General features: G+C 39.4%; 1 protein-coding gene across 1 annotated transcript in view; it reads left to right on the top strand.

The window, feature by feature from the left end:
• MTF2 (metal response element binding transcription factor 2) overlaps nt 1-12,574 on the top strand; it is a gene marked incomplete in the record, with an annotated part of 1,616,286 nt that overhangs the window by 681,751 nt on the left and 921,961 nt on the right. The window contains 1 exon segment of the mRNA XM_044085679.1: nt 6,378-6,446. Coding sequence (XP_043941614.1) covers nt 6,378-6,446 — 69 coding nt within the window.

Genomic DNA, 12,574 nt, shown 5'->3' on the forward strand with positions numbered 1-12,574 from the left:
GGGACTTTCTAAGGAATTTGTTTTTGCCCTATGAAAAATCACAATTTGTCTCTTAATGACCAAATTTTGTGTGTGGCCCTAATGGACATGGTACTCAAGTTTAACTTTCTTTGCTTTAATGGGGGATTCTTTCAGCAAATTCAGGGAGTGGCAGTGGCTTGTGCTCCCACTTATGCCAACCTTGTTTTGGCAAATTGGGAAGAAAAATATATTTTAATTCTGAATATGTCTCCTGTTGGAACATTTATCGGAGGTTCCTAGATGATACGGTTATTTTATGGACGGGAGATATGGAAGTGTTTGAAGAATTTAAGAAGTATATGAAAAATACCACTGACTTCCTCAAATTTACATTTAATATTTCTAATGAAAGTTTACAATACCTAGATGTAGAAGTATACAAAATGAATGGGACGTTTGAAACTAAGATTTGTAGGAAACCCACTTTTTGTAATTCCTTTCTGCATTATCAGAGTGCTCACCCTCATTATTGCAAGAAAAATATTGTAAAGGGTCAATTTGTAAGGGGAAGTTGCATGACAAGTTTAGATTTTGACTTCCAGACCAAATGTACCTTTTTGGAGAAAATGTTTCTAGAGAGAGGCTATCCCCAGGATTTTATTAATAAAATGAAAGGGGAGGTGTAGAAGGAATGGTCTCTAGGTTTAAACCTATTCGGGGATGCATAGCACGTGGTGATGAAGACATGTTTTTGGAGATAAACACCAATGACACCACTGCCTACCAACAAGCTGTAGTTTTGGAATACAATGCTTTCAATGATATTACTAAAAAAAAGTTGAAAAAGAATGGAATAGATTTGTAGCATATTCAGACTTGGACAAAGTATCTAATCTTCCTTTTAAGATAGTATATAAGAATTCACAAAGTTTTAAAAATATACCGGAGTACAGAAGTAACAAAATCAAACACAATAAGAGAAGAAAAGGGACATACAAATGTGGACATTGTTCCCATTGTGTAAATATTATGAACACAGGCAAATTCTATTTAGAAAGTAGGAATAGATTGATAGAAAGTGGAGACCATTACAACTGTGAGACCAAGGGGATAGTTTATCTAGCTGTGTGTTCAGAATGTAGATCTTTTTATGTTGGGAAGTCTGAAAGACTATTAAAGAGAAGAATTTATGAACATAAATACACCATTATAACAAAAAAGAAAACTAGTGCTTTATACAAGCACACCAAGTCTTGTCCTAAAGCGTAATTCTCTTTCCTTGTCCTAGAACAAATTAAGAATTACATAACGGGAGGTCCATGGGAAGAGAGAATTGAATTCAGGGAACTGTGTTGGCAAGTTACCCTGGATGCAGGTAATTCCCCAGGGCTTAACGATTATGTGTCTATTGTCCCACTTTCAAAACTAAGATCTGCAAAACTTCAGAAATGGGATTGCATTTAGCACTTTAGTCAGTAGATGGCACTGTTTTCCCTTTTTTACCTAATACAAATATTGAATTTTAACGTATTTATGAAGTTATCTAGTCCGCGGTAGTGGTGCTGCGGTAGCGTTGTTGCCTCACAGCAAGACGTTGTCCCATTCGATTCTCAGCTAAAGCGTCTTTTGTGTGGAAGCAAGCGTGAATGGGCATGCCTTCGTTGAAGGTTGTGCGTCAGGGCTGGTAACAAGGCAAGTAAAAGTCCACTACCAAACATTAGCAGACCGGAGTTCTGCTCTGGCGACCCCTAACCCCGGGATAAGCCGAAAGACACATGAAGTTAACTTATATGTATAAATATATATATATATATATATATATATATATATATATATATATATATATATATGTATGTATACTTATTTGCATAACCTTTTTGTATCTAAACTTAATGATTATAACATATTATATTATTTTAAATTTATATTTAAGAGTCTTATGCTTCATGATTAAATTTTATTAAATGGGAAAAAGTTCAATATAATTTATGTATTTTATTACTAAAGGTGTATTGTGGAATGTTCACTGTTTTTTTTTTAAATCTGGAGCTGGAATGGGGTTGGTTGTTTTGTATTAAAGTATATAAGGTTTAATTGATCATTTTACTTATCTGATGAAGTCTGGAATACGGAGACGAAAACGCATGTTGTGTAAAGGCGTTCATGTGTTTATGCTCATGTGCAAGTGCTGAGTGTTTTGTGTGGAGATATTAACTTTTTTGGAATAAATCTTTTTTGGAATTCATCCTTGTTCATTTCTTCACACTAATGTCTTACACTAAGCTAATTAATTTGCCTGTCTTCACTAATTGTACTAACAGAGGAATAGTACACTTTGTATGCCTTAGATGTTCATTGTCGACTAAGATTGTGTTTTCAGCGCACAGTCCTTTTGTAGTGGTCAGTTGTATCATTTTCCAAAATCAAATTGGGTTCCAAGGTTGCATGGGTTTCCTCACGGTGCTCCAGTTAACTTCCACATCCCAAAGACATGCTGTAGGTGGATTGGACACTCTAAATTGGCCTTAGGTGTGAGTGTGTGCCTTCTGTGGAAGGTTGGGAGCCGGGCTGGCAACTCGGCACTGTAAAACACCACTTCCAATCATGAGCGGACAGGTGATCCAAAGCCGAAATAAGAAGAAATTGGCCTCCAAGGTTTCCAAAGTCTTTGTCCAGATTGCTGTCAGACTGTAATTCTTTTGCTTGAGACTCAAAGGTATTGTCCCTTTCAACCAAACCAAGAGTGTACTCCACTAGACCTGCTTCTACTTCAGTGTTTTTTTAGGCATTCTTCATTGAATGATATTGTGCAGCAGCAATTTGGCATTTACCTTGCATTCTTTTGTCAAACTTAAACTGGATCTCATTTGTAGATCCTGAACAACCTTTGTTTCAGTCATAGTGAATGGTATCCTGCATGATATCATTCAGGAATCTTGCTAGTTGAGGACTCTGTCCCAGTTGTTGAGATGGGGGGGGGCGCAGACGACTCAACACAGCATACGAAAGTTATGTACATATTGTGATGCTAGACTCTTGTTGTCCCTCTGTCTCAGCATTCCACCCTGCAGTCCCTCTTCTAAATTGTCAGTTTGCGTCCTATTTCTGTAAGGTCATGATGGGATCTAAGCTGAAGCCTTCGTGTTGCCTGTGTATTGCCTTGCTTTTTTTCTTGTTGCTTCCTTTGCAAGGTTATTCCTGTCCTGCTACAGGGCAAACTCTGAGCACAGTACAGTTGGGAATGTGGAGACAGAGTGTTGGAGAAGCTTTAAAAAGTATTGCCAGCTCTAATCTGCCACAGAGAGGATAACCCAACTGTCAAGATGCATAGATAGGGACAACAAGGATCTAGCCTTATGGTAAGTACATAACTTTTAGTTTATATTTGTATATGCATATATTTCACTGGCATTTGGTAAAATGATTGTTTAGCCAAGCATGTGCATTATGTGTTGTGAAGCACAAACTTGCATTAGGTCAAATGTATGAGATTTCAGAGCTAAGTTTGAATTTAGACATTATGAGAGTGGGAGCTTGTGCACATGCGAGTTTGCATGCTATGGTAAGGATTAGATTAGGATTAGTTCAGAGGAGTGTTTTTGTGAGGGTTTGAGTGTTAAGGCTTGAATAGAGTTAAGTTATGTAGTTGGGGGTTGTGTGCTGGCATCTGCTTGTTTTATGTTTTCTATGTCCAAGGTGATGTCTTGTAGTGTTTGGGGAAGGGTTTATTTAAGGTAAGTTGTAAGGTTGGGGTTAGAGAAAGGGGTAGCATATATTAATAAGGTGGAACGTGGTAACCCCCACATTACTAATATGTGCCAAAGCTAGACCCTGTTTAGTCTAGTCATATTGCAGTGTTTGAAAGAGCCTCAGAATTTTGTGACTTATCCTCTTACGAGCACCATGGGCAATTCTACTTTTTCATAGAAAAAAATCTAATGGGGAAAGTAATGCATTAACTTAAGTGGTAACTGCTGTCTTTACAGTAATTTTTATTCTTTTGTCAAGTATGATTGTTCATTAGTACGCCCAATTTCCAGGAAATCATTATGGTTTCATTTGATGTGTCTTGATTGGGACTTTTGGTAAAACATTTTCTAAATGCCTGGTGATTAATATTACGAGGGCATGGGTGCAAGTTGTTGAAGACAGTTCTTCCAATTTACCTCTAAGGTAATGAAGTAGTTAAGATTTGCTTGTTATATGTTCTGTTTGATAATAGTTTGAAGAGGTATATTTAGCCTGGCTTCCAGTTTGGTTAGCTACTATGGAAGGTAGGATTTGCAGTTTATACATTATGTAAGTCCTACCCATCCCTTCGTTGCTAGGTCATGCATTGTATTGGCGATTTTGAGTTTGAACAAAGCAAAACACACAGTGTGCAAGATAACTTTTCCAGAGATACTTTAGTATTCTGTAATGGTGAGTTTCTAACATAGTTCTTACAATAACTGTATAACAGGCTTCGTGTTACCTGGCTTAAGTATTCTAGCCCTGTTGTATATGTTGCTTTAAAGCATCTCTGCGTCCTAGTTTCTGTTGAAGAGGTTTTAAATACTATTCAACATTGTGCTAGGTCTCATTTATCAAAACCCTATCAGTTTGGAATTGCTAATCGTCTTTAATGGATTATCCACTGGAGCATTTGGTTTTCTGGGGCTTTTTCATCAGTCTTGTAAGTCACCAGCAACTTTTATGTTATCCTGTTGACTAGTTTAAGGAAATGTATCATCTCTACTTTGAAACTGACCAGCAAAATTAAATTGGCATTTGCCGGTTTCAGATGTCATCATATGATACTTGTCACTTTGGAAGAAGTCTTCAGACAAAGGCTAAGGACTTTTTTAACCTCTATCTGTTAAATAGCTGTTAATTTCCTGAATTTTCCATCACAGTTGTGTTTAAAGTTTGGAATCAGAATGTTAAAAGTTGAAGTTTTTAACTTCCAATACCTATATTTTATAAATAGAAATTGAGATTTCTTTCATAAATTTCCTTGTCTTAATTGATGCACCATTTGTAAAGATTTAAAAATGAAAATGTCTTGAATTGGTGATCCTTATTCGTCGTATACTTTGAAGGAAAGCTGACATTCTTTTAACATTTGAAAAGTTTGAATTTCATTTTCTTTTTCACAAATTTCAGCACTTTTAAAATACTTGCATCCGGTAAGCTGATTCTAATTGCATGATCAACCATCTTCATTCATTCTTGTACTTTTTTTTTTTTTATAAGCTGCTGATCATAGATAATCTGCAGTGTAAAGAGTTTTGCTTTTTTACTAGTTTTTTTTTTTTTTCATGCATTCCTTAATCCTTAAACTGAAACTTGCTAACTCCCAGCTTTCACTTGAATGTTTTTGAAAGGTACTGCTACAGATTTACCCAGCTTCCTGGAACTCTCTACCTAAAGGAATTTTCTGCTATGCTAATCTCCATTCTTTCAAGAAAAAGCTGAAGGGGCATTTAATACAGGAAAACAAATGTATTTGTTTTAGAGCTGCAAGACAAATCCTACCCTCCTATCGCATCTGGGCTTGGATATCACAAAATTGCAAATGTTTTATATTTGGTTTGGGCTATTGTTTCATCTTAATCATATGTAAATACTTAATATATTTAATTATTTATCTGTTTACCTTGTATGTATACCTGTGATATTTTAATTTCTGTTGACTTTGTCAACCCTGTTTCTTGGTTGTTTTTGCAACTTATTTTTGTAAAATGCTGTATTCTTGTATATTGGGTCTGGATATTGGCTGAAAAAGGTCTTGCACCAGCCTACATATCTGGTGAGGAAACAGTAAGTAAATCCTGGCAGACCTTTAAGGTTTGGGGGTGGCATAATGCTTATGGTCTTTATCTCACAGAAGGTAGAGGGTTTCTTTCTGACATAAGATGATTTTTGCAGAGGGATAAGGTTGTGAGCTGTACTTATGTGGTACAGGGTTTGATTCCCACAACCCTTACTTGCCAGCTGTTTGACCTTGAGCATACCACTTAGCCAGATCATGCTTGGGGGCATCTGTGAATTTGACATGGACTCCAGGCCTATTAGCTACCTGTGAATCTAACATTTTGAACCCACTGCCTTTTCCTTCAAGCTCTGTAGATCTAGACATGATAGACACATTATGTTGTTTGGCAAAGGCCGTCCAAGAGAGAATGGGAGAGATTATTGATTAATTTGTTGACTTGCTACCATTTCAGGGTTTTTTAGCCCAGTTTGTGTATGAAGTTTGTTGTCATTGTACTATTTTTGTTGTATCCTAATGTAGACCACCTTTATTCTGTACGGAGTATCCCCAAGTGCTGTTTAACTTTTTGCTTATGTTCCATGCCTCTATTTCCAGAATTTTACTATTGTCTTTTAATGGTGCAGTTTTAATGGCATTGTTTTATTTATTTTTTCTTTAGGTTCTACACATTTATTTGTTCAGTTTGTAATTCTGGACCAGAATACCTCAAACGTCTTCCTTTAAAATGGTAAGTAAAATAGAACTGGGAAATTGCCAGTCACAAGTTTTTCTATTGTTGTGATGTGCAGTAGAAACTGAAAGCTTGTTTATCATAAACAGAGCAATTTCATGTATTGTCTACCATGGCTATATCTGTACCTGACAATATACTGATGTCAGATGGTAGCAAATGTCCCTTGACTTTGACACTTTCATTCTTATCAGTGACATGTTTACTTATTTGGCTTCCCCTTCCTTGGATATTGGCATATTCACATTTGTTTGAAGTAATTTGTTTTAACAGACTAAATCAGAGTGTATCTTTCTGTTTATATGATGACTGAAGATATAGTGAGTTTAGACTGCTAGTTGAAAGTTAATTTTATAGATCCTTAGTTTCTTCATGCTCTCCTGTAGTAATTTTACCTCATACAGTCTGTCTTAGTATAACTACCATTACTTTCGGAATTATTTATTAATGGTACATGTTTTAGTTTTCTCCTTGCTAGTGGTTGTTATTCAGCAGTGTACTCTTCCAGAGATTGATTATCTTGCCAGGAGGGAGGAGTGCTTAGCCCAAACTTCTCTAGCACGCTTTTTGTGGTCTGTAGTTCGTTCTTTGTTTTCTACTGTGCCACTGTAGTTGTTGACATTGGGGGGGGGCATGGACACAGTCATAGAAGGAGTTGTAGATCCTTCTCTCCCTCATTTTCATCCCAGTGCTGTCTGTGTTTGAACTTATCAGAAAAGTTTAACATTTCCTTGATGTTCATCATGTTTCACTGTTGCAGTCATCACTGTAGGGTTCTTCCTGCCGGCAGGCAGCCCTCGGTTGGCCAGAATCCCAAAGTCTGGGTCCGGCGTCGTCTGTGTACTCACCCTCCCTGACGTCAGTGCGCCAGGGGTACAAAGCTCCCAGCCGACACCATGTTCTCCAGTCTTTCTTGCCGTGCGGTAGAAGCAGTTCGCAAGTGCCGGTCGGCTGACTCTTGTTATTTTTGGTGCTTCATACCGAAGACAGTCTTCTTTTTAAAGCTAAGTACCCCGTTGGGGAAACTTTTTTCTTGCTCCAGACCGATGTCAGAAAAAGTTAATAATTGTATTTCATGTGGGAAGCAAATACCTCATAAGGATTTTCACTCTTACCATATTCCTTGTCTAGGCCCTGACCACAATGTAGCTAGTTGTCGGTTTTGTGCTAGATTTAATCAACGTACTATTAAACGGAAATATGATTTTGCCTTTCATTACTTTGGGAGGCGATTTAATTATAACATGTCGTCGGACACGCTTCCAACTACCGGAGTCCATAAAAGGCGCAAGGATAAGGATAGGCCTCCGAGGTCCAAATCAGATGACAGTTTACAATTAGAGCCAGCTGCCGGTTTGGCCGTCGTCAGTGAGGCACTTTCGCAGCCCCTGTCGTCGGCCATTACAGAACCGCTTGCCGAAACGGACTTCCATGAGAAGCCAACTAGGCCTTCGGATTCTCCAGGTGCAGGACCTTCGGATAATGCTCCCTCAGATGGGTCCGGAGCAGCTGTGCAGGTACCGGCTTCCGAGGGGGTTTTCAGGACTACGCAGCTTCAGGCAAAGACTCCTTCTAAAACAAAGACTTAAGCCCAGGCCTCCACTGATCCAGGACCTAAATCTCAAAAACAAATGCTTAAAAGGGCGGAGGACTTGCTAACTATGATTAGGGGTTCCCATCCCCCTCCAGACAAAAGGCCAAGAGGTATCTATCTCTTCTGTGTCTTCCTCTGAACAGGATTATACTTTCCCTCCTTATGAGGATTCTGATGCTGAGGAATCCATTCCTTCAGCTTCTTCTCCTGAGGATTATTCTTTTGGGGAAACTTTACATGACATGAGGGAACATTTTCACTGGGAAGGGCAGGAGTACTCTGAATCTAAGAGAAGGCTTAGGGATTTCCTTCTTCTTCCCCAACACAGACACCTGGCTATTCCTCCTATTTTGGATATTGTGGATGATGTCTTTTCTGAGTCTAATTTAACTCCTGACTCCTTTCCTCCGGCCCCTGCTAAGCCTGATAGATATTACAGAGTCCCTGACTCCCACCAGTTTCTATTTAAAAATCCTACTGCTGATCCAGAAACCATTTCTCAGGGTCCTAAGGGTATAAGGCTGCCACTGCTAAGAACCCTATTCCATCAGATAAGGATTCTAGAGCTTTGGAGAAATGGGGCAAAAAAGTGTACACTTCTGCTACTTTATCTATTAGGGCTTTAAATTGTCAATTTCATATGTTGAAATATCAGCAATTTCTTCGGTCTGTTATGAAACAAAAGCTAGGTACCATTTCTGCATGTGCAGACAATAAGGAATTACACGATTTGATGCATGCTACTGAGCAGGTGGGGAAACGTACCTTACACTGTAGTTTTGATGCTTTGGAGGTCTCTTGCAGGGCGGCTGCCACTGGCACGGTCATTAGAAGGCATGCTTGGTTAAAGGAACAAAATTTGCCTGATCAAGTAAAAGCGAAATTACTGGATGCTCCTGTTCAACATAATGTTTTGTTTGGGTCTAAGGCTGAACAGGTTATAAAGAAAATGGAGGATAAGGCAAAATCCATGCAAACAGTTAAGGATTTCTTACAAGTTCAGCCTCCTAGATTTAGCAGAAATTGGCCAGCTAAAAATTGGTCCTTTCCCAGCTCGGACAGGCCTCAGAGGGGTAGATATAGGTGCCCCAGAGGGAGGGCCCAAGCACAGACCTCATATAGACCTAGACAGTGGAGTGCTTCCACCCCCAGGGGTGGAGAAGATAGGTCTCAACCTTATAGGAAACAGACTCAATGACTCCCCTGCATGGCTCCAGGAACCTCTCTCCTGGAAGCTCCTCTGGGAGGAAAACTTTCTCTTTTTCACCAGAATTGGACTTACATAACCCACGACAAGTGGGTTCTGGATGTAGTTTTAAGAGGTTACAAATTCCACTTTCACACTTTACCAAAACCAAACGGATGGCCAGACCTACCAAAAACTCAGTGGGCAGAGGCATTAAAACAGGTGAGCTCCCTCATGGCTATGAGGGCCATAGAACTGGTTCCAAATTCAGAGACGGGACAAGGCTTTTATTCAAGACTCTTTCTAGTTCCCAGAAAGCAAAACACTTGGAGACCCATCCTGGATCTGTCAGTCTTAAATACTTTCCTGGAGATACCAAAGTTCAAGATGCTTACTTTGCAGCAGCTCCTGCCAATGTTGAGCAAAAATGCATGGATGGTGACATTGGACTTAAAGGAGGCTTACCTACACATTCCTATCAGACAGGAGTGCAGAAGATATCTCAGGTTCAAGGCATGCTCGAAACATTACCAATTCTCTGCGCTGCCCTTTGGCTTGTCTACTGCACCCAGGGTCTTTACCAAGTGCCTGGCACCAGTAGTAGCTTACTGCCGACTCAAGGGAATTCAAATTTACCCTTATCTGGACGACTGCCTTATTCAAGCAGACAGCAAGGACATTTTACTCCAGCACCTGGAATTTGTTCAGAATCTACTCAAGTACCTGGGATTCACTGTGAACATAAAGTCAAATTTGGCACCCACTCAACAGATAACTTTCTTGGGGGCTCTTTTAAACACAACTACCCAGATGGCATTCCTGATGCCAGAAAAACAACTACAGCTGGCGTCAACTTTCAAGAGCCTGGCGTTAATGTCTCAGCTAACATCCAAGGAAATTCCTGCAGGCTTTGGGTTACATGGCTTCCTGCATCCTACTCATACCATATGCAAGGCTGCATATGAGGAAGATACAATGGTACCTAAAAAGTGTATGGTCCCAGCATTGTTACAGTCTGGAAACAGTGATTGCTATCTTGCCTTGTCTGCAAAAGGAATTCCATTGGTGGGCCACGGCATGTCTTCAAAACAAAGGGAAAGCCTTCAGTCTACCTCCAGCCTACCAAGTGATAACCGCGGACACCTCGGATTATGCATGGGGAGCCCACTTGCAGGGGAAAGGCCTGCAAGGTTTTTGGACAGAGGATCAGAAGCATCTACATATCAATTTAAAAGAGATGTTAGCTGTGCAGAATGCCCTCTTGGCTTTCAGGTATCTTTTACAGCCAGGGCAGCTACTGATACGGACAGACAACACCACAGTTATGTGGTACATAAACAAGCAAGGGGCTTTGCACTCCTACCCCCTTTGCAGACCAGCCATGACTCTATGGAACATAGCACTAGCTTGCAAAGTGGACCTACAAGCTCAATTCCTGCCAGGGAACATTTCCTTGTTTTCAGTTTTTCACTTGTTTGTGCATTTCTGTTTTCTTTTTCATCAGTCAGTCTTGTGATTTTATGACACAGTATTTTGAGTTTTGGATGTTTTTATTATTTTGATAGTTGATTTTTTGCAGGTGCTGTTCAGTGGCCCGAGGTTGCACCCCAAAACAAGTACCTTAAGCAATTGTCGATTGTAATGTGGCAATCTCCTGTTGAAACAAAGGTTTAAAAAGGGCAATGTGAAATGAGCAAGTGTGGTCAAACCTACAGAATAGGTGCCATCTAGCCCCCGCAGTATCAGTAATCATTTAAGTGGTCATGATTGTTATCATGGCTGCTTTAAATGTCATTGTCAGTGTTTGTGCAGCAGGAGCTGTATCGGGGAGCCTGCTATAACTTTCTGCTATAGTTTAGCACAATGCTATTTAACTACATAAAGACTCTTTGCTAAGCTTAAGACTACAGTAAAGAGCTATTATAGTTCTTTTGTGCAGTTCAGCAAAGGTGCTTCATAGCAAAGAGCTGTTATGTCTCTGCTTAACATTTATTCTCGTAACCTGAAGACCTTTTTATTTTTGATCCTCAAAACTTTTTTGTACATGGTACTGACCTTATTACAGGTCTGCCTAGGAGTGTCAGGAGTATGAGTTTTAAATTTTATTCAGTGCCACAATGCACAATAGTGTATAGTCTGGCCTTTGCCAAACTATGCACAATAGTGTAGTCTGGCAAAGGCCATCCAAGGGGATGAGAGAGATCATTTGACCTTACACCATTTCAGGACCTTGTAATCTTTGAGGGATTGATGACTTATGAAGAGGAATAGTGCGCTTCTTGTAGTATGTCCTTTTCCAAAGCTGAGTGGAAGTCCTTCTGTGACTTGTGACATAAGAGTTCACCAAATGACTCTCTACTGAGAGGGCTTTGAGGTTCTTGTATAAGGGAAAATGAGCATTAGGAATCTGTTTGAGACAAGGCCACTAGCCTTGGTCCCCTTGATTCCCACATTTCTGTAAAAGTATGTGGGAATGAGGTAAAACTGCCACCTGCATCTTTTTTGATGAGCTTTTAAGTATTATTTCCTGTGGACTCCATTTGAAATAGTATCTGTTAGTAATGAGATGAGTGGAGATGTCATAGAACATTTTTTGACAGTTTCCTCTAATGAATCTTTGGGTCATGTGTTGAATCATGTTGAGTAGGCCATTTTTTTTTGCTTATCCTGTAAAATGAGGATTTTTGTCAAGCTGCTGCATAACGTTTCAAAGGGTTGTTTTGGAGTGTTCACTTTAACACCCAGCTACTTAATGGGAAGAGTTGCAGCCAGCGACTATATTTAGAAGCAGATTTAAATGCTGTGAATGTACTTATCACTAACTTGAAGTCCTTTTTTTGTCTGGATCTTTGTATAGGGGAGGGATGCCATCCTCACTGTATGATCAGTCCTGTTGTCTTTTCTTGAATGTAGGCAAAGTAATGGGCTTTCCTGACACCGTTGGACAGGAAACTGACAGAGGATAGCAAAATGCTTTCCCATTTCCTGCTTTTGAAGTCATGCCATGAAGTAAACTTCCACAAGTAACAGTTCAGGGCTCATAAGGAAAATTGGAAATACACTCACTCTTGGAAAAATCATTTCCAGATCAGTACTTTGAGACTGCTGTGGACCATTAGAGCTGGTGTGTATTTTGCCATCTGTGTGACCTCTCCCTATCTGAGAAACTTCATTTTAATCCAGGAAATTAGGACAATTAACTGTGCAGCTCTTTCTAAAGAACTGGGTGATGGTTATCTGTAATGCTTACCTCTTTGTATATTACAGTTCTCTCAGAAATTGCTAAAAATAACTCGTTTTTTGTATTGTAAGGTTTGGAAACAAGTTAAAAGTTGTAAAAATATG

This window comes from Protopterus annectens, chromosome 10.part0, assembly GCF_019279795.1.
Source record: "Protopterus annectens isolate FY-2018-M chromosome 10.part0, PAN1.0, whole genome shotgun sequence".
NCBI classification, from domain to species: domain Eukaryota; kingdom Metazoa; phylum Chordata; order Ceratodontiformes; family Protopteridae; genus Protopterus; species Protopterus annectens.